At 42.0% G+C, this 22,700-nt stretch overlaps 1 protein-coding gene across 1 annotated transcript; it reads left to right on the top strand.

The window, feature by feature from the left end:
* The first annotated feature begins 1,667 nt into the window (after nt 1-1,667).
* Nucleotides 1,668-19,739, top strand: LOC121441825 (arylacetamide deacetylase-like 4). Its single transcript, XM_041643146.1, has 5 exons — nt 1,668-1,761; nt 7,077-7,279; nt 9,602-9,818; nt 15,048-15,111; nt 18,965-19,739. The coding sequence occupies exons 1-5, from the start codon at nt 1,746-1,748 to the stop codon at nt 19,737-19,739; spliced, it is 1,275 nt and encodes a 424-aa protein (XP_041499080.1). The 5' UTR covers nt 1,668-1,745.
* The last annotated feature ends 2,961 nt before the right edge of the window (nt 19,740-22,700 follow it).

The following is a 22,700-nucleotide window of genomic DNA, read 5'->3' as shown; positions in this document are numbered from 1 at the left end:
AAGAGGAGCAAGAGAAAACAAGCAGAGGAGGATGCTAGGGGTCAGCCACCTAGCCACACAGCCAGACACAGAGCAAGATGGAAAGAAACATATACGGAAAGAGAGAAAGGCAAAAGCCCAAAGGCAAAAGATAGATGGGACAATTTAAGAAAAGCTGGCTAGAAATAAGTCAAGCAAATGCTGGGGGCATTTATAAGAAAGAATAAGACTCCATGTATGATTTATTTGGGAGCTGGGTGGCGAGCCCCCAAAGAGTAAGAGCAAAGAATAAAAACGACAACAACAGAAATCAGAGGTTTCCAACCAGACCAATGACTCATTGCAATGAGCACTTGCAAGTAAAGATGTGTGGACTAAAGGGTGTACTGTGTGACTCACTGGCTCACACTGCAGCTTCCACGAGGAGATTTTTCTTTAGATTTCTTTTTTCCTTTTCTTTTAAGGTTTATTTTATCTTGTGGGCGGAGATTACAAGGGAAGAGGGGAAATCTGAAGGGACGGGGAGATGAATGGGCCAGCCATGCATGATGTAAAACCCACAAAGGATCAATAAAAAGTAAAAAAAGAAAACGAAGTTCACATACCTACGTGGGGATGGGGATGGGGAGGTGGAGAGGTAAGGGTAGGGGTGGGAAGGTGGGAGCGCAAAGCTGGCGAGGTGGAGGAGAGGGAGTTTTATCTTTGATGACTGTAAGCTGATTGTTGGGGTGAATTGTGCAGTTTACTTGTGAGCATAGTACTGATAAGTTAAAAACCAACAAACATTAAGCAACGCAAGGCATGGCAGTACACGTGTGTAATCCCAGCACTCGGGAGGCAGAGGCAGGAGACTCTCTGTTAGTTTGAGGCCAGCCTGGTCTACATAGTGAATTTCTGGCCATGTGTTTCCAAAACAAACAAACAACAAGCAAACATTTGGAGGCTAATGTGAGAGGTACTGAAAGAGTCTCAAACTATGTTTATTATGGGAATACAAAGGAAAACATAGACTTACCGAACACGGCACAAGGTAGAAACTGCAGAGTCCCACCACTATGCCTGGAGGAGATGTGAACAAGCCCACGAGCTTGCTTCTGCTCCGAGCTCCCAAGAGAGCGAGCACGCTTCTCCTCTCTGCTTATCAGCACACACGTAGCACCTCAGACCATGCCCATAGGGCTGGCACCCCAAAAGCTATTGGCTGAAAAGCAGGGGCCTGGAGTACCTGTTGCTCTTGCAGAGCATTGAGGTTCAGTTCTGAGCACCCACATCTTGATTCACAACCATCCTGCAACTCGAGTTCTTGGAGATCTGACCCCCTCCTCTGGTCCATGGGTACTAGGCATGCATGTGATGCATAGACATTCATGAAGACAAAACATCCGTACACATAAAGCAAAAATAAATAAATCTTATAAAAAAAGTCAATACTTCTCATCTTGCCTGTTACATAAAGAGGTGAAAGCAGCCATCAATCAGACTTGGGGTAAAGAGGTCTCCTCCCTTCTCAAAATCTTTTCCTTTTTCATGCCTCCTTAATTTTCTATGTCTTTCCTCCTCCTCACCAGGGGACTATATTGGAGAAGCTGAGAATTTGCTCCATGCCCACATTTTTTTCGGTTTCTGCAAGATGCAGTGGCTATGAAGAGGAACCATAAAGTGGCTCTGATGGATCTGTGTTTTGAGGATGTCCCTCGAGGCTGTTCCAGCCCAAGGCTGTCTCCAGTCCCAGGAGAGGCATCATCTTCTACCACGGAGGGGGTGCCATGTTTGGCAGCCTGGGTAAGAAGCAACCCTGGGGCGTGAGGAAAGAGGTACCTCAAGACCTGCATAACTTCAATACACTCCTGCAAGGTCCTTTCGGGATGGAGTCAAAGCACACAATCATTGAGGATCCTTCCGTAGTGAGTAGGTTGAAGTTGAGAGTCACATCTATGCCGTAGTCTCAGTTTAACAGTGAGCAGCGAGATCAAAGCTTCCAGGGTAATGAGTATGAATAATTCATTTCCCTATATTGCCCTCCCTCGTCTCTCCTCTCTACCCCCTCCCTTCCCATCCCTCCATCCTTACAGCTACCATCTTATCCAGTCTGTCCCACCAGGATCCCAGTCCCATGGATTTTATTTAATTCTGCTGGGGCCACAATGCCTGACCCTTCCATTCTGCATCCGAGTAAAGGTCTCATCGCCCCACTTTGTGCTGACCCTCTCCCTGAATCAGAGGACTCTTTAAAGATATAACGTGAAACCTGTCCTTGCTGATCTTCAGCCTCTCCTAGGCCCCTCAGTGACATCTCTGAACTGGTCACCTTGTCTCACCCTAAGGCTACTTTATTAAATTCCCTCCACTGCCCTGTGTTGCAGACACACCTGTGGTTTGGGAGAGACTCCAACCATCTTAACTATCATTTTACTAAAGACAGACAATGGTCCAGCATATGTATCTAAGAAAATGAAATGATTTTTTGCTTATTATAATATAAAGCACATTACAGGTATACCAAATAATTCTACAGGTCAGGCAGTTATATAAAGGCCAAATTGTACTGTAAAGGATATGCTGAACAAACAGAAAGGGATGGAAAATACCCCAAGAAATAGATTGTATAATGCTTTATTAACCTTGAATTTTCTTAATGCTAATGAGAAAGAAACAACAGCAGCAGAGGGGCATTGGATAACAAAAAAAAAAAAACTTCTGAATTGAATCAACCGGTATATTTCAAGGATGTGTTGACCACAAAATGGAAACCAGGAGATGTACTATGTTGGGGAAAGGGTTTTGCTCTTATTTCCACAGGAGAAGAAAAATTATGGATACCATTAAAATTAATAAAGATTCGTTTTGAAAAGGAGAAACCTCTTGAAAAAGGGAGATGATACCACATCCACAACAGTGACAATCATACAGGTGGTAAATAAAGCTCATAAGGGTTAGGGCAGGGTTCTGCTCTTATCTTTGCAGGAAAATACACATCATTAAAAAAATCAAGAGACCTTGGATGTTTGAATGCTGACAGAAGAAAAAATAACTATCCACTAAGGAGCATCTAGAAAACAGAATATGGTTTATAAATCCAGGTACTTACATTTACACACACACACACACACACACACACACAAACATAGCTGGTTTTGGAGTTGGACAATGGCTCTGTACCTCTCTAAATCCAAGCTTGTTGTTAAAAGGAACATTCAGAGTTTCTGTCTCATATCAGGAGCCATCTGGTATGGGACAGAATAAAGACTTTAGGAAAAAATTTTACTTTCTTCATGCCTTTTTTGTCTATATCATATTCTTCATTGAATGTATGTTTATATGAATGATGTTTAAGTTTTTCATGATGAACATAGATTTTCCTACAAATCCTTTTCCTGCAGTAATCTCTGAAGTTTCCAGGAAGATAGGGACCTACAACAATAACTCCACCTAGCTGAGATGACATCATAATGCAGACAGAACTACTATAAGACTGCTTGTTTTGGGTACCAGCTGCTGAAATGGTGCGCCTTCTCATGTTCTGGCCAGAACTCCAAATGAGAACTTTGAAAAACAAAACAAAACAAAAAATCCTATTGACTGCCCAGAAATTGCTAGACAGTAATTTTGGAACTTAACCACCACTTAATTTTTGCAGGATCCCATTAAGAGAACATTGCCACCATAAAAGCAGGAAGCAATTCTAGAGGATGGTGTCCCCTATCCCAAAAAAGTTTGTTCATAGGGTTGGGAACACTGTTTAGGGGTTGATGATTATTGCTTGTACTAGATAGAGGGTTGGGTAGAGTAAATACTTGTTAGTTATTATAAATGGATAATTTACATTGGTATAGCTTTTGTATATTGATACAAGTTCAAATTATATCTGTTACTTTTGTTTACATTTGTATACCAATGCAAAGTTATTTTTTCAGATTGTATATATTCATGTTTCTACCTTGGTTTAGGACATTTTGTATATTGATACAACTTTTAGGATATATTTTCATATTACATTATATATTACTCCTACCTCTGATCAAAATACTTATAGATTGTTTATATTTTGAGGTCACTGCCCTCATTTGTTGCACATTTATTTATAGAATGTTTAATATTCTGACATGAAGTTTTACTCTTTAAGTTACATAATAAGGTATTAATTATTATAGGTCAATAGTTGTTCGTGTTTGTTGTATATACAGTCAGATCAATTAGGTTCTTTAGATATATAGAGACTGTATTCTGTCTAGATAAGGAATCTTCAACTACTTCAAGGATCTGTAGAACATGACATTTAAATAACTTAGGGTTTTGTTGACAAGAGACATGACTGCTTCTGACAGCACCAATCTGTTCCCGAGAGAAAGTTGAACGCCAAAGACACTCCACTTGGAGCTTGTTTTCTTCTTGGCAAAACTTGTCTTTGGACAAGGAACTGACAATGCCTCAACCACTGACAAGTTACATGATATCCAGAAATGGATAAGCAGGACTGTCAAATCTTGCCAAGATAGGATAAGACGGTTTTGAAAAATTTCCTGCCTCTGAAAATGGTTTGTAAATTATGTTAGGCCATAGCCAAAGTTGGTTGCTTCAGCGCTGCAAAATGAGACTTTAAGTGATTGTTCAGATAGCTAGTTGTCTCCATCATATATTGCTTGCTTTGGAAACTACTTGATTGCATTCCCTGCCTGCTCAAGTAATATTATCTCCTTTCTCAGGCCTTCGATAGGGTTGAAGATTAGATAGTCATAGTTACCATCCTCTTTTTTTTTTTAAACTTTTTTCTTAAAAACATAGACTTTATTAAATGCAGCTCAATCCCCAGTGAAGGTCTTTCATTATAAAACATTTTTCGTACAACAGCAAGGTAAGAGGTTGGAAGGAACTGGTAACAAGTGAGAAATACTGACCAGGTAAAAACGCACAGGGCTTCTGCATAGTCAACGCATTTCCTCCGAATAAAGTCAGGCAGTGACAGCTAGCTGTCTGCCTCACATCGTGGGACTCAGAGCCTCCACTTATAGGCAGGCCTGAGGTCTGGCAGTCAAGGGCTGGGAAGGCCCTGCCTTGTTGACAGGTTTCTGTCCCCCAGTCCCCCAGCCTTTCAGTCACAAAGAAACACACAGAAACCTACATTATATATAAAGTGGTTGCCCATTGGCTGGAGCTTTCTTGTTAACTCACTCTTACACGGTACATTAGCCCATTGTTCTTGTCTGTGTTAGCCACGTGGCTTGGTACCTTTTATCAGTGATACATCTCATGTTGATTCCTCTGTGTCTGGGTGATGACTGCAGACTGAGTCTTTCCTTTTCCCAGAATTCTACTGTTCTGGTCGCCCCACCTGTTACCATCCTCTTATGATCTAGTCAAGCCATTTCCAATATAAGACTTAGACTTCTCAGGATAGATTGTTTATTAAAACATTTAGCATATGTTCCTTGCATAATATTGTTTATGCTGATTGTAATTCTAATCTTATACTTTATATCTGTTCTTAGTGTATATTGTTTTGTATTGGATTTGGAACTCTCTTACTTAAAGGGGGGAGGTGCTGTGGGAGTTCCTTCTGCTCCTTCAGCCAATAGCCTTTAAGATACCAGCCTACTTGGGCATGATCTCTTTTGCTTTCAAAAGTAGTGGTAGCCCTGTTCTTGCTCTCTTGCTTCTGGCTCTGCTTCCAGCTGCTAGACTCTGTTCCTGGTTGCACTGAGGGCTGTTGTCTAGGACAGTGATCTTTAAGTTTTCCCCATTAAATAGATAACCCTTTTATTAATCATAATTCCATGATTATGGAATTATAGAATTCCATAATTCCACTGGTGTGAGATTGTTTTGTGACTTACACCATCAATTGCTGATGAGCACCCACTGGGGGATTTTGATAATGAAGATAAATCCATGGTCTCTGGCATGTTATTATATACCTAACGAAGACACTTATCTCTTGAGTACTTTTAAATGTAGCATATTAATGAATATTTTAACCTACATGAGCCCACTTAGACTAGAAGATTTCTGCAGTGAAAAAAAAAGCCACAAAGAGAGTAGAAAACCCATGCCAGGGCATGGCAGGTGGAAGGTGGTCATGGAAAATCCATTAAAGGCAGTGGCTGCAGATTCAGGGACTGGATTTCTCATTTTATCTTTTAAAAAGTGTGCTCAGTGCTGGAAAGATGTCTCAGTTCATAAGACATAATGTGAGAATTGGGAGCTTGGGCCACTTAATGTCTGGGCAGATATGATGGTAAGAAAGGAGACATGGTGGATCCCCTAGTCAAGCTGACTATAGTTGGTGAGCTCTGGATTCAGGAAGAGACCATGCCTTAATAAATAAAGTGGAGATCAACTGAGGAAAACACCTGATTTCCACTGCTACACACACACACACACACACACACACACACACACACGAGAGAGAATGCATACACATGTGTGCATGCGTAGACACACAAAAATGTGCTCAGAAGAAAGTTGTTTAATATCTCTCAGAATTTAATATCTTCAGATTAGGGTGACATGTTTAGAACAGCATGACCTTAGACCTCAAAATGCGTGACTGCAGGACATAAGGTCAGGGCTTAAACAAGGAGCAATTGTGAAACCCATTTATGGTTTTAAGAAAATGAGGCTAGGGAGTAGAGAGGAGGGGTGAGGATAGGACATGGTGGTTTGGGACCTCGTTCTGTCCTTCCTCATTGTGGTTTACTTTGGTACACACCACCTCTCTAATCTCTGATTTCATGCCCGAGAAGAGAGCCACAGAGTACTTTATATGACTTCAGCAAGTATCCTCAACCTCTGAGGGAACTGATTGCCACTTGGCATCCCTTTCTACCACTTCTCCAGCAGTGCCCATCTCCTAAGCAGGTTGGTGTCTTCCTGGGTGGCGTGATGAAAGATGACTCTGACCTGGGTACAGGGTATAAGGGCTCCACTGATGCTGAGCAGGAACCTCTCTGGGTTACCACCTGTTGCAATCAGTTCACATGGGCATGCTTCCAATAGCTGGAGGGTTTGAAAAGAGGTGACTTTAGGCCATGGTGCCTCTCTGAAGGTTATAAGGTGTCTGAGTTTGTGGGTAAGATTTATAAAGTCTTTCTGGGGCACAGGTTTCCTCAGCTCACTCCGAAGGCACAAGAGCATCATGCTTTCTTTGGTGGAACTTCTCCTTGCTACCATGTGCCTCCTGGTCATGGGAGTCAATGTGTGGGTTCTCATAGATCACCTCCTCACTATTGATGTGCCTCCTGCCCTCACGCACCCCCTGAAGTTTCGGATTCTGCACTACTGCTTTCATCTCACGATGACATGGGTAAGATTTGTTTCTTAATCATTTCTTGCCAGCATAGGCAGAACTGCAGCCTGGGGAAAGCGTTTTACCAAGAATCACATAGTCTAACAGCCAGTGTGTATTAGTCAGTGATTTGCAAGGTGTAGTGCTGAGGGCCTGTTAAGGAAGGCTATTGAGTGAACTGGATGTGTGCTCGCTTTTCCTTTACTTCCACGAAGAATAATCAGCAAGGGGGAAAGTGGGGAGCTGATAGAAAGTCTGAAGCCCTTACAAATGTCAGCTATTGGATTGGGAAGTTGGAGCCCTTGGTGACTCTGTCGGGATTGAGCAGCGTGTGTCAGTAAGCCCTTATCTGGTTGGTTAAAATACTTCTGATTCCTCATAAGTAAAACAAGACCCTTCAGTGAGGGATATGTGAGCCTAGCCTCATGAGATGTGTAAGAGTCTATGGCTGTTGTTCAGCTTGGAATAAGTAGAGACAGCTCTCAGAAGCTAGAGTCCTGGGTTTTTAGTATCTCCCAGGCAATGGTTGCTGCTAGTAAAAATTAGTTTATTATAGATTTGTGGAGGGCAGAAGTAAAGTCTTATCATGTCTTAAGTTCAGTCCTGGGTTACAGGAAATGAAATCATCAAAAGAAAGTTTAACTTAAAAATAATTTGATATATTAATAGCATTATGTGACCCGAAGCAAGGAGTGAGGTCTTTCTACTTCACAAACTATTAAGAAGTAATTAACCCGAGGGCTTAGAAAACCTTTAAACCAGACTGGAGAGGAGGCTCAATGGTTAGAAGCACATGCTGCTCTTGAAGAGGACCAGGATTCAGTGTCCAGCACCCACATAGTGGCTCACAACCATCTTTAATTTCAGTTTTAGGGAACCTGATTCCCTCTTCTGGTCTCTAAGGGAACCAAGTGTGCACATGGTACATATACATACATGTAGGTAAAACACTTATTCACATAAAATATTTTTTTTGTTACCTAAAAGGACATGTAAACAAAGAGAGTTGAATTAAAAAGGCAAAGGAGTTTAGGATTTGGGTGTGGCAGAAACTCCAATAGTTTATTAGGGGGAACCCTAGAAGGGTTTGTTCATGCAGCTCCCTGTCAGTGTGGACTGATGTAAATCTAGGTCATTGCGCTCTTGGTTGAGGCATAGGCTGTAATAACTTCCCAGAGGACAAGGCTCAGGAACTCGGCTACCCTCAGAACACCCAGGAAAATATAACAAATGCCCTCTTTCCAGAAGAGATCTTGGAGGCTTTGTGTAGGGACTATCTAAGGCCCCAACCATCTTCTAAAGTTCTCAGTGTTTCTCCTATGGAGAAAGAGAGCACATGACAGTACAATGTGGATCAAATTATGACAAAGAAAGTCTACTGTTATGCCTTGTTTTGATGTCCATGAATGTGGTAAGAAGTGACAGCTAGCTCACTAATTCAGTCACAACCTCAGCCCTACAGTGGCCTCAGAGCTGATCTACTTATTATGGACAGACATACATAGCTTTTAGGTTCCAGTCCCACTTCTTGTCCTCTTGGGAATTACAGAGGTCATGACCTCAGGCTTATTGGTAGTCTCATCCCCATCGACAGCCTTCTTCACATTTGGAGAATATCGTATTGTCACTGCCAAGGGCATTAGTGATGCTCAAGAAATCAGCCAAATGGCAGCCAGCTTTTGCCAATTCAATTCTGTGCTAATTTCTAATACTTCTTCCCTTTATTCCGTTTATACAAGTCTGAAGCAGATGATAATTGCTCTCTGCTTTGTAAGTGAGGGAACTATAAAGAAGGGTATAGTGAATTTCCCTGAAGTGCAAAGTTTTGGGAAGCAGTGAGGGCTGAAGACAGGCCTTATCGCTACAAAGACTGTGACAGACTCTAGAGCAAGCCTGGGCTTTGCTGTGGACTCTGAAGACGGGACTAATAAGAGTCAAGTGGAACAAGGACCAGGAAGAGTGGCTTTCCTCATACTCTGTGAAGGAATGGGCAAAACTATCAACAAAGGCTCGCTGTTCCATGGAAATCAGATACAACATGGTGGGACTGAGCTGAGACTGACATAGAACCATTGGGCCACGGGTCTAGAAAGACCACCAGGCAATTCTGTCTGCAAGGAGGCATGGCTTTTCTTTCCTTACTGCTCACATCCCCCATGTTCTAGATCTTCATGAACAACTTTGGATATTCATGCATCCTGGGAGAAACTAGTTTAACCACATTCAAGTGGGAGCTTTTTGGAAAGTCCATGACTGAGACAGATAGCAGCTTGGGCAGCCTGCAGGATGGAAAGGACAGGGGAGCTATGAAAACATCCAACTGCTCTCTCTTTTTTACAGGGGAATATACTTGAGAAGATGAACATTTGCTCCACACCCCACTTTTTTCGCTTTGTACAAGACAGCTCTGTGTGGAAGAAGAACCTTGGTGTGTTTGTGAAGGACCTGCGTTTTGGTACAATCCCTGTGAGGCTCTTTCAACCCAAGGCAGCCTCCTCCAAGCCCCGGCGAGGAATCCTCTTCTTACATGGAGGAGGTACCTTTCTGGGCAGCCTAGGTAAGGAAGATCCCTGTAGTAAGAAAGTATAACTTCCACAACCCACCCACTTTCCCATGAGGATCTCTTTGGTGGGAGTCAAAGCAAGTAGTCATAGGAGCTCCTTTTGTGACAGGCAGATTAAGACTGAAGACCATGCCAGTAAATGGGGTTGTTGCCTCCATGACAATGTTTTCTATAATTTCATATCTCTGTTGAGGTGGAGGCAGTGATTGCCTAGTAGGACTTTCAGAAAATTAGGTGTGAGGTCAACCTCCAATCCCCTTTGTTCTACAAATCCACTCATTGCTCTCAAATCTTCTGGGTCGCCTTGGTCCAAATCCACCTTCAATGACTCACCCCCTTAAGCCCTGCTTCTAATAGTGACCCCGATGCTCCATTGTTAATGGTCTGGCTGGTTCTTTCTCCACAAAAAAAGAATCTTTAGGCTGGGCGGTGGTGGCGCACTCCTCTTTAATCCCAGCACTCGGGAGGCAGAGGCAGGTGGATCTCTGTGAGTTCGAGACCACCCTGGTCTACAAAGGGAGTTCCAGGACAGGCTCCAAAGCCACAGAGAAACCCTGTCTCAAAAAAAAAAGAATCTTTAAAAGTACAATTCAGGGCTGACCATTTGGCATTGGATAACCAATTGTTGTTTTCTTCCCTAGAGAAGGCTATTTCTCTTGTCTTAGTATTCTTTAGTTGCCTGTCGTGTTTTTTTTTTTTTTTTTTGGTTTTTCGAGACAGGGTTTCTCTGTGGCTTTGGAGCCTGTCCTGGAACTAGCTCTGTAGACCAGGCTGGTCTCAAACTCACAGAGATCTGCCCGCCTCTGCCTCCTGAGTGCTGGGATTAAAGGCGTGCGCCACCATCGCCCGCTGCCTGTCGTGTTTTGTGTAGGGTTGAGGCCTTGTGGGCTTTCCTCAGTCTAGGTTAACATGTCTCTTGTTGTCATCCAAGAACAAATAGGCAGCCCTGTAAGCATACATATAAGTAGCATTATACAGACTGAGAAGGCTGTATGAATATTTAGGAATATATATGTATATACATGATGTGCATAACAACAGTTCATGGGAAAAGAGGTCAGATATTTTAAAGAGCAAGAAGGAGTTGCTTGGGGAATGTTGAGAGGAGAAAAGGGAACATTTTATCTAGAGGGTCTCCCTGTTACTTGTCACAGAGCTTACTTTGTCCATGTTTATTTTGGACCCCAGTATGTTTCCTTGCTTAGTTTCTGTCTTCTCTCACCTAGAATGGAAACACTGAGAGTGGAAACTTGTGTTGTAGCTATCACTGGATTCTCAGAGACTAGAGAACAAGGCTCAGTCCCTGCTCTCATTGGCCTGTCAGTCAAAGTAAGAGGCTGGACCTTGCAGAACACAAATGAGAGGGTGAGGGCTTTAGATTGGACCGTGGAGGCCCAGAATAGGAACTGACTTGGAGTCCCAGCACCTCATTGCTTCTGAGTAAGCAGTCTCTCCAATAAAGTGAGATTGGAGGCCGGGATCAAGGAATGGGAGGAGCCAGTGCTACATAACTGGAGATCTGGGTCAGCTGAGTGAGGCCAGGGCTCTAGACTGCAAAACAAAGGACTCTAGAAAGTCAGACACTAAGACAAACGATATCACATTTCAAAACAGTATTAAGAGAAAGATGTTCAGAGGTGAGGAGGGATCTTGCAGGGGACCCAGGTTCAGTTCCCTGTGAATGCACAGGGCTGCTCACAAGGACCTGGAACTCCAGCTCCTGTAACGCCTTCTTCTGACCTCCACACTCCTCATGTTCACACACACATAATTCAAAAGCAAACCCATTAGAAAAGACTCAGGGGAAAATTGCCATGAAGAACAAAGAATTCATATGAAAACAGGAATTAACAGGGCTGAGTTCCTTATACAAACACAGAGTAGGAGCTTATTCTAAATATTTTTAGTTTATATTTAATTATACTGGATTGCATAAGGCTATTTTCATATAACTATATAATATTCCTTGAGTATACCCTCTCCATAAACCACTATCTTCTGCCTCCTCCCCCCTTATTAATCTCATTTGCTCCCTAGACAATCTTAATTCTAATTTAATTTCTAATTTCATATATATACACACATAAAACCTGGCACTCACAAATGAAAGAAAAGGGGTGACATCTGCTTTTCTGAGACGGACTTCATTCGCTTAATACAATTATCTTCAGTTGTACCCATTTTCCTGCAATCAACGTAACTTCAAATCCCACTGTGTATCCGTAGTTCATTTTTCTTATTCATTCCTCTGTTGTAGAACACCCAGGTTGGTCTCATAGCTTAGGTATTGTACACAATGCTACAGTCAACACTGGTGTGCAAGCATCTCTGCTAAATATCCAGGAGTGGTACGGGTGGCCCATAGAGAAGATCTACTTTTAATTTTTGAGGCATTTCCGTAGTAGCCTGATTAGTTTACATTCCCACCAACAGTGTGGAGTGTCCCTTCTCTGCATGCATCCCTCTCTGGCATTTGTTGTCATTGTCCCCTGCTCTTCCTTCCTGCCTGTGCTCCTTTCTTTATTTTTTGAGACAGGGTCTCACTATGTAGCCCTGCCTTTCCTGGATCTTATTCTGTAGACCAAGCTGGCTTTGAACTCATGGAGGTCCAACTGCCTCTGCCTCAGCTGAGTACTGGGTTTAAAGGCATGCACCACCATACCTATTTGATGTTTTCTTTAATTTCTATTTTATTATTATTTTTTAAATTGTTTTTATTGAGTTATATATTTTCCACTCTCCTCTCCTCCCCTCCCTTTCTACCCTCTCCCATGCTCCCCATGCTCCCAATTTACTCAGCAGATCTGGTCTTTTACTGCTTCCCGTGTAGCTTAGATCCATGTATGTCTCTCCTAGGGTCCTCTTCATTGTCTAGGTTCTCTGGGATTGTGAATTGTAGGCTGGTTTTTCTTTGCTTTATGTCTAAAAGTCACTTGTGAATGAGAACATATTATATTTGTCTTTCTGGGTCTGGGTTACCTCACTCACTATGATGTTTTCTAGATCCATCCATTTGTCCGCAAATTTCAAGATGTCATTTTTTTCTCCTGTGTAGTACTCCATTGTGTAAATGTACCACATTTTCCTGGCTATTCTTTGGTCGAGGGGCATTTAGGTTGTTTCTAGGTTCTGACTATGACAAATAATGCTGCTATGAACACAGTTGAGCACATGTCCTTGTGGTACGATTTAGCATTCTTTGGATATATACCCAAAAGTGGTATTGCTGGATCTTGAGGTAGGTTGTTTCCTAATTTTCTGAGAAATTCCCATACTGATATCCAAAGGGGTTGTACCAGTTTACACTCCCACCAGCAATGGAGGAGTGTTCCCTTGACCCCACATCCTCTCCAGCATAAGTTGTCATCAGTGTTTTTGATTTTGGCTATTCTTACAAGTGTAAGATGGAATCTCAGCATTGTTTGGATTTGCACTTCTCTGATGGCTTATTATTTTAATGATGGATGTTCTAACTGAGGCAGGAAGGAATTTCAATGAAGTCTAACTTTGCTCTTCTCTAATGTCTAGTGAGGTTGGAGTTCTTTTTTCATGTTTATTGGCCATTTCTATTTCATCTTATGAGCTGTCTGTTTGTTTCATTAGCCCATGTGTTGACTGGATTGTTTGATTTCTTGCTCAGTTTTTTGAATTCTTTGTATATTCTAAATAGCAATTCTCCAGTAGATGCACGGTTAGGAAAGATGGCCTCCTGTTCTGTAGACCGTCTCTACACTTGTCTGCGTCCCTGTGCGTTATTTCCTGAGAACTCGGGCCCTTCTCCAAAAGTCCTTGTTTGTGCAGGTATTTTAAGGAGTTTCTCTATTTTTTCTCGATGTGCGGTAAATGAGGCATGAGCAAGTGGAGGAGCGGAAGATGTAAGCCTTTCCCCCTTCCCTCACTAGAGCCACCTGGTGCAACAAAACACAGTCCTGGAAGTGTGCTCTTCATGACATACGCTGGCTCTAATTTTGATTTTGGAAGATACTGCATCAAATGCTGTTTACCTGGCCCCATGATTTAGCGCCCATTGTGGTCTCCCATTTGTCTCACTCTTGTCCTAATAAGTTGAAAAAGGGGGCAAGTAACACGTTCAAAGCTCTGAAACAGGAATTACTTGAAAGACTGGAAGACAACAATGTCTACGCAGGTCCTAGGGTTCAGGACAGTTATTAGAGATACCATATTGTCTATGCAAACTTCTCTTGAGACTTTTAAGGGTACACACATCACAGACACTCTCTATACCTTGATTCAGTTCCTCCCCTAGGTGGATCCACCCTACTTGAAAAGTCTTCAAATAAAGTTACTGCGCAGTGTTCAGAACCTATGAGGGTAGGGTCATTGACAGACGCTGACTGGACAGCTCAGATCAGAACCTCCCCAGTCATGTTTTCCTCCAAGCTGACTTGCATCCTCTGCCTAACAATGTAACTGGTGTGCACCCACAGAGTAAGCCTCCATAAATACTAGAATTATCTGTTGCCATTTAGAGATTCATACTGCCTGCTTGGCACAATTCAAAGATCGTTATCCAATGAGTTGTGGCAGCCTGGACATAAGATGAACACAAGACTGATAATGGTCCTTGTATATCAAGGGAATGGGCTAAATCAAAGAGAGTTCTTTCTGTTCCTGAACCTGGGCAAAGATTTTCTACCCACTAATGCCAGTGGACCTGCCTCCTAGAGTTTCAAATATACCACCATACTAATCCAAATTGTCCACCTACTCATCATTTGTTTCCTAATCAAATAAATATGTGAATCTTCTCTTGTAGCCCAGGCTGGTTTCCAATTTGTTATGTAGTTGAGAATGACTTGAACTCCTGTTCACCTTGATGTTATATCCCAAGAGGTGGGGTCACAAGCATGTGCTGCCACATTCAGTTCAATATGTGAATTTCTTCATATCCACAGGCTAATCCTCCAAACATGGCTTTGTTCAGTTAGAACCTCAAAACTTCCTGGTCTTCAGTTTCCCCCACTTTAAAATTAAACCGTGCAGAAGATGTGCTCCAAAGTTCACTTATGCCCCCAACACTCAAGAAATTATGGCAGATGTCCTACTTTGCCCTGGCATGGTAGCTTGAGTCACTTCAGAAGAACAATACTAGGAACAGAGGGATCATCCCATGGTCCCCATATCAGTTGGTTCCATGGGGCTGTGGCGGGGAGTTTTTGGGTTCTCTTCATACAGTGCGCCATGCCTGTTATTCTCTTGCAGACTTTTACCATAACCTGTGTACATTCCTGGCCCGAGAGACAGACTCAGTGTTGCTGTCAGTGGGGTGAGTAGTCTCAGATGGTGGGCGGCTTCTTCACAAAGCAGGGGAAAATACAAGGAGGGGCATTCCTACATGTCTTTGTCCCAACAGACCCTCTCACATATGAGCATAGATTCATACAAATGAGAAAAACCCTGGAAAGCCATTCATCATTAGGAACTGAGTGAGATAGCCGTGGTGAAAATTAATTACTCTTAGTGCACTTTTTTCCCATGCTATTGCAAATACCAAAGAAATAACTTAAAGGGGGAAGAATTTATTTTGACCCTAAGTTCTATAACCTTAATTCAGTCTATGGCCAGCTTGTTCCACTGCTGTTCCGTAAGGCAGAATATTATCAAAGCAAGAGAGTATAATACATCAAATGTGTTCTTATTGTGGTAACCAGAAAGCAAAGAGAGAAGGGGCCAGAGACAAGGTAACATTCAAAGACGGAACCTAAGCTATAGCTTACAATTAGATTCACAGTCTAATAATTCCATCAAATTATAAATTCATGAATTAATATACCATCAATGATGCCAGTGTTCCATAATCTAGTTATATATCAATGATTTGATCCATATCTAGGGAATAAGGTGACAACATAAACTTTTTGAGGGATAATATATATATATATATATATATATATATATATATATATGTGTGTGTGTGTGTATATGTGTGTGTATATACACACACACACACACACACACACAATAATATCCCACCCCTGAACATCCAAGGGTCATGGTCAACTCATCATGTAAAATGCATCTAGTATTAGAGTCCCAAAGTTTGATAGTTTCAGCCCTGTTACAAGGTTCAAGTCTAAAGTCTTTTGAACTTTGGTCCCATTCTTAGCTGTGAATTGGTCATACAATTCAAACAGCAAATTACATTCTTCCAACATACAGTGGCACAGGACAAGCATTCTCATTCACAAAAGGAAGAAATGGTGTCATAGAGGCAAAAGCCAGGGCCAAGAAAGGCTAATAGACAGCAGAGCAAACATGAAGTCTTAGAGTTCTATGCTCTTATTTGATACGTGGTGATATGGTTTCATACCCCAGAATTTCGGGCATTCGTACTTCTATAGTCCTGTTGGCAGAAGTCTATGTGACCTCCATCTGCTCTTTGTGGTGTCCTTCAGCATATTATTCAATTTCCTGGATCTCCTATTTCCTCAGGTCTTCATTGGAGCTTAGCCTACATATTCCTTCTCATAGGTATGGTGCAGGGAAACCAGCTGTCTCATACTTTACTTGGCCTCTGTCTCCACAACCCAGTGACTATATTTCACATGCTTGCACATACAGCATTGTGTAGATGATGCCCAGGTCGCCACTAGTTGCAGCATTTGCTGGGCTCCCTTAGAACATAGCCACAATGAACTTTGAATGCCTAGGCAATTATCAGTAGGAAATGTGTTCCGGGAGGACAATTTTCTAGGTGGACCAGTGCAAGCTGGGCACCCTGGCAGTACTATAATCTCAGGCAAAAGTCTTTCAAATGAGTTTATAATTTTATCCTGGAGTTTGTCATGAGTGAAATCAGTTTAATATCTAAGAAGCTCTGGAGGACTCTTTCCCTTTGCCCCAGTACAAAGTATTTGATTTGGTTGTTTTATTTATTTATTTTAAGGTTTTAGTATGTGTGTATATATGTTGTTGTGGGTGTATAAAGAAGCCAGGAGAGACCATCAGATCCCTTGAGGTTATAGGTATTTGCAGGACACCTAACTGTTGGTGCTGGGATCTGAACTCTGGTCATTGTGATCGAACCGCAAGCACTCTTACCCACTAAGATAGCTCTATATCCCCTCAATTTGTTTTTAAATATGTTAAACTCTTTTGCAGCCTCATCCTCTGTGTCAACAACTTTTCTACCACACTATACATTTTCTTTCTGTTCTGTTTTGTGCTCTTAGTTCTCATTGGCTAAGTGGGCTAGTAAGATGCCCCAGTAGGTGACAGTACTTCCAAAATAGTACCAGTTATGGTAACTACTGAAAGATGAAACCAAATTATGAAAATTACAAATCCACCAGTAATTGAGCCTTTAATAATGCTAGAAGTTTCATGGTATGATAATGTCTCAATGACGGAATCAACCACCTGGGCACTAAGATATGAACAAAGAAGTCTTTTTTTTTTTAGTTTGACAATATGTGGTTTTATTATATTCTTGATTTGTTTTTTACCCTACTGAGTACAATATTCCCAATTTTAGTCAGCTGCAAGCTCCTATAAGCTGTCCCAGGATGGACGAGGGAAAAGGGCTGCCCACAGTTCTGCTTTACAAAATGCTTCAGGGACAAATTTCTTTCTTAATGTAGATGTAGGCTGCCCACAGAGATGGCGCTGCTATTCAACAAAGAAGTCTTTTAAGTAAGCGTCTGAACCATGTGATATTAGAGAACGTTACATAACTATTTAGAACCACGAGGGTATGCCAAGATAAAGGAATCCTAGCAGGATAAAATTAAGGAAAATATATTCAAAAGCTAACAGTTTAGTAACTTTCCTGTGGAGTCAAAATAATTAAAATCAAGAGAATGTATTCTAGGGGCTGAAGAGATGACTCAGTGGTTAAGAGCATGTACTCCTCTTGCAGAAGACCCCAGTTAAGTGTCTAGTACTCCCCTGTACTCCAGCTCTAGAGGATCCAATGCCCTCACCTCATTCCCTCAGGCCCTGCCAGTCACTTATGTACATATGCATGCACATGTGCACACAATTAAAAATTAAGTAAAAGCAAACAAATGTCTTTGGAATAAACAGACTCAATGACATAAAATAAAGAGGACACACTGTGACACACCCATGAGAGCCTTCTCCCAGGGAAGGCCTGGAAGATGATGGGAGAGGAGTAAGTGTGGTTGGAAATCCCAATGAAGGCCCCTGTCATTGCTGGATGATCGTCTGCAGGCGCCTGCTGCATCGTTAAGTAACTGCTGTCCTGGTTTGCTTTCTGTCTCTGTGATGGAATGCTCTGACCAAAAGCAACTTAGAGGAGAAAGGATTTATGTGACTTTCACCTTCGGGTCACCATCCATCACCAAAAGAAGCAAGGCAGGAACTCTAGCAAAAACTTGAGGTAGAAGCCATATAGAAGCACTGCTTTTGGCTTGCTCACTGCTCATCCTTAGCTAGATTTATATTACCAGCCACTACCAGAGACTTTGCACTGTCAAGGACCTTCAGTGGACAGTGCCTGATAGGGTTGCCTGAGCCAGACTTGTGAAGAGCTTTCTCTCCTCCCCTCCCTCTCACCCTCCATTCTTTCCTCTCCCCTCCTCTCTTCTACTCTCTATTCCTTTTCTCTTCCTCTTCACTCTCTTCTCCTTTCCTCCCCTCTCTTTTTCTTGACCCCTTTCCCCTCTCATTCCTTCCTGTCCCCTCTCCTCCTTTCATTCACTTCCATAGTTGAAAACAGCCACAGCCATACCTTGATTTCATCTTTCTTCTTTCTACCTAGGCTTACAGGCACAGCAGGATCAACTAAATCTTCAGTTTCCTCTTTTCTGTCTTTATAGTTTGTTCTATCATCATAGTTTTAGCTGTGAACCTAGCATTTAAATATTAGGCCATCTCTCTAGCCCTCATTCTATCTTCAAAGCCAATAGGTTCCAACTTGCATGATGTGTCAACTATATCTAATCAAGACATGGGTTTGAATAGAGAATTCAAGTAACTGACTTTTGGCAGCTTCTTCAAACTCACACAGGGGAAAATAGGGATGACACTCTTCCATTGCTGGGGTCATGTAGAAGATTAAATCAATTAGACTCTTGGGTGAGTAGAGGATGTAATTCAAAAAGTCTTCAGAGTTCCCTGCACACACTGATGTGCTGTCCCCCGTCTTCCTTCTGTAGGTACCGAAAGCTTCCTTACTACCATCATCCTTCTTCTGCACATGATTGTCTGAATGCCTCCATTCACTTCCTGAAGTCTCTGCATGCCTATGGGGTGGACCCCTCCCGGGTTGTGTTCTGCGGAGACAGCATTGGAGCTGGGGCTGTAGCATTTATCACACAGGCCTTGGTGGGCAGAGAAGATCTTCCCAAGATCCGGGCTCAGGTCCTGATATATCCAATGCTCCAGCCACTCTTCCTCCAGTCTCCATCACATCTGCAGAATGCAAATGTTCCATTTCTCACCAAAGATTTCATGATGACCTGTGTTACTAGATATCTGGCCATTGATGCCTCCTGGAAAGATGCTATGTTGACAGGTGCCTGGATGCCCCCACATGCCTGGAAGAAGTATGAGAAATGGCTAGGCCCTGAGAACATCCCTAAAATGTTCAGGAGCAAATACCAGCAACCAGAGTCACCTGCACCTTTTAATGAGGCTGCCTATCTAGAAATCAAACATATTATGAGGGAAGATCTTTGTCCCCTCATAGCAGATGACAAAATTATTGCTCAGGTTCCTGAGGCATTTGTGGTGACCCTTCAGTGGGACATTGTCCGGGATGATGGCTTGCTCTACAAGAAGCGCTTGGAAGACCAGGGGGTCCCTGTGACCTGGTACCATATAGCAGATGGTTTTCATGGCTGTGCTCCTTTTTTTGAAAGGAAGTTTTTCTTTTTCCCCTGTTCCTTGAACCTTGTAAATGCTGTAGCTAGTTATATCAAAGGCTTATGAATGACTGCAGTATGGTGAGAGAACAGTTGCCTAGCACGCGCAAGATCCCACTCTAACCCACAACAGGGAAGAAAGGCGGGAAAATCAAATACAGGAATAAAAGAAATGAGACATCATCCCTGGTACCTTGGATGAGAATGGCCAAAGAGGATTCTGCCACAACTGATGCTAGGGCTGAGTCTTGATTTTTGTAACACTTTCTTTTATTCTTTTAATGAATAAAATAGAGAACCTTTTTACATCTCACACATGTGCATTCAAAACTTTGCCTTCTTTTTGGTGTGTGTGTGTGAGTGTGTGTGTGTGTGTGTATGTTTTCTTACTATGGAGCCCTGACTGACCTGGAATTTGTTGTATAGACTGGGCTGACCTCAAACTTCCAGAGTTCTGCCTGTCTCTGCCTTCGGGTGTGTACCACGATGCCCAGCACGTCATTCATGTCCTAATGGTTCTGACGAGGGTGGGACACAATCTCAATGTAGTTTTGATTTGTACTTTCCTGGTGACCAAAAATGTTGATTTGTTTTCAAATACTTATTGGACACTACTTTTTTTTTAAAAAAAAATATGTCCAATTCACCTTCCCATTTATTGATTGAATGATTTGAATTTTGGCAATTAATCTTTTCAATTTTGTATGTATGCTTTATTTGTTTCTTTTTTCCCTTTGATTTTTTTATTTTAATTGATTTTTTAAAATTTTATTTTACATTCTATCTACAGTTCTTCACCTACCTCCTCCTGCCCCCTACCCCCCTCTGCCAACCCACCCACCATCCACTCCTCCCAGCAGGGCTCTCGTGGGAAGTCAACAAAGTCTGTTACATTCAATTCGGGCAGAGACAGCTGAACCAAGCTGGAAGGAACTCAGGAACTCTAGACCTACAGCTGTGGAGCCTGCATGAAACCGAACTAGGCCCTCCATATATGGGAGACAGTAGTGAAACTTGGGCTATCTGTGAGGAACCTGGCAGTAGGACCAGGATCTATCTGGCATAAGCTAGCTTATTGGCACCCATTCCCTATGGTGGGATACCATGCTCAGCCTTAATGTAGGGGGGTAGGGGCTTGGTCTTGTATTCTTTATTTTAATCCCCTGACGAATAGATAGTGGATAAAGATTGTCTCTAATTATGCACACTGCCTCATGACTGTTGATTTCTTCTTGTGCTGTGTGAAACTTGGCAACTTTGTGCAATCCCGTTTGACAATGTTTCTGTTGTTCCCCCAGGGTACTGGTGTCCTCAAAGGCTTTCACTGTGTCTGTATCTTGTGTTATCTCTATGTTTGCTCAAGCAGTTTTCATGCTGCAGATCTTTAAGTCTTTGACCCAAACTGAAGTGGTAATTGTTTGGGAGTGTGGGGACGCAATTTCCTTCTTATACATGTGACTACCCAATTTCTGCACTTTCATTCACTGAGGTGGCTGTGTGGAAAGTCAGGTGAGTTGATTTTGGGCTTCTCTCTTGTGGTTTTTCTTTGTTTGCTTGCTTGATTTCTTCAGACAAGGCCTTGCTATGTAGCCCTTGCCAGACTGTTACTTACAATGTAGTCAAGATTGACCTCAAACTCACAGCAGCTCTCCTGCCTCAGCTCTCCAGCACTGAGATTACAGGCCTGCAACTCTACACTCAGCTTGCTTTTTTAAGTAGGGATGATTTAATATCTTTCCAGCTTATCTTTTTTTTTCCCTCTTGCTTAGTGCTCTCTCTAAGACTTCAAGCAGCACACTGAACAGAATGGAGGAGGAGGCGGGCTCACTCCTATCATTCCTGATTTAAAAAGAAAAGCACTTCATCTTTCCCCACGCAGTGTAATTCTGACTGTAGTTCTGCCATATGGATATTGTTATATTGAAGTATATTCTTTGTATTTATAATTTCTTTAGGGATTTCATCATGAATCCATGGTAGACTGTGATTTCTGTCCTAACTCTATTTTATAATGTATTTCTGAAATATTTTTTCATAATGTGCTAGGATCCCTTATCTGTTTATGTGCTGTGTTGCTTTTATTAATTGACATGTATTTAACCATCTCTGTGCTCCTGGGATGAAACAAATTTGATCATCATAGTACTTTTTGATTTGTTAACTCAATTAGCAAATATTTTTGAGAAGTTTGGCAGACATGTTTATTGGGGAAATTTTTTAGGGTATTTTGTTTTTGTTGCATGCTTATCTGATTTGGGCGTGAGGATAATAATTTGTAGAATTGATGGACACTGTTCCTTCCTTTTCTAGTTTATGGAGCACTTTGTGGAACATTGGTCTCAGGTCTTCTTGAAAACATCTCTGTAGTGAGGAGGCAAGCAGGCCTGCTTTTCGTCCTGCCCAGCTCCCACATGGCTAGCTTTACACCCAAAATAACAACACACAAACTGTATTCATTTAAACACTGCCTGGCCTATTATTTCTAGCCTTTTATTGGCTAACTCTCACATCTTGATTAACCCATTTCTAATAATCTGTGTAGCACCACGAGGTGGTGGCTTATCAGGAAAGATTCAGCATGTCTGGCTTCATGGCGTCTGCCTCACTGCCTTCTTCCTCCCAGCATTCTGTTCTGTCTTCCCTGCCTACCTATGTTCTGACCTATCAGGCCAAGCAGTTTTCTTTATTAATTAACCAATGAAAGCAACAGATAGATAGAAGACCCCACACACACATCACATCTCTTTTACTAATTGATTGCTGCATCAGTTGTTCATTGTGACACTTCAATCTCATTGTTCATTTACAGATCTGTGGAAATTGTTCATATCATCTTGATTTAATTTTGGTAATTGATATGTGTCTTAGAAAGTTGCCCACTGCTTCTAGATTTTCCAAGATTTCAAAGACCTTCCTAATAACCCTCTGGATTTCACTGTCATCTGTTTAACGCCTCTTTTTCCATGTTTGGTTTTCTTGAATTATTTATATTTATTAGTTAGACTAAGTTTTTGTTGATCTTGTTTTG

The sequence above is a fragment of the Microtus oregoni genome, unplaced genomic scaffold (genome assembly GCF_018167655.1).
Source record: "Microtus oregoni isolate MIOR12 unplaced genomic scaffold, Mior012 000081F_ref0000091, whole genome shotgun sequence".
Taxonomy (NCBI): Eukaryota; Metazoa; Chordata; class Mammalia; order Rodentia; family Cricetidae; genus Microtus; species Microtus oregoni.
Note: the sequence above shows the minus strand (reverse complement) of the source record. Positions and strands in the feature narration are given on the sequence as shown.

Bases quoted from the DNA above. Each gene is read 5' to 3' on its own strand.
- LOC121441825 (XM_041643146.1), top strand. The intron at 9,819-15,047 runs GTAAGGAAGATC...ATTCTCTTGCAG, and splicing joins TACCTTTCTGGGCAGCCTAG to ACTTTTACCATAACCTGTGT. The intron at 15,112-18,964 runs GTGAGTAGTCTC...TTCCTTCTGTAG, and splicing joins TCAGTGTTGCTGTCAGTGGG to GTACCGAAAGCTTCCTTACT.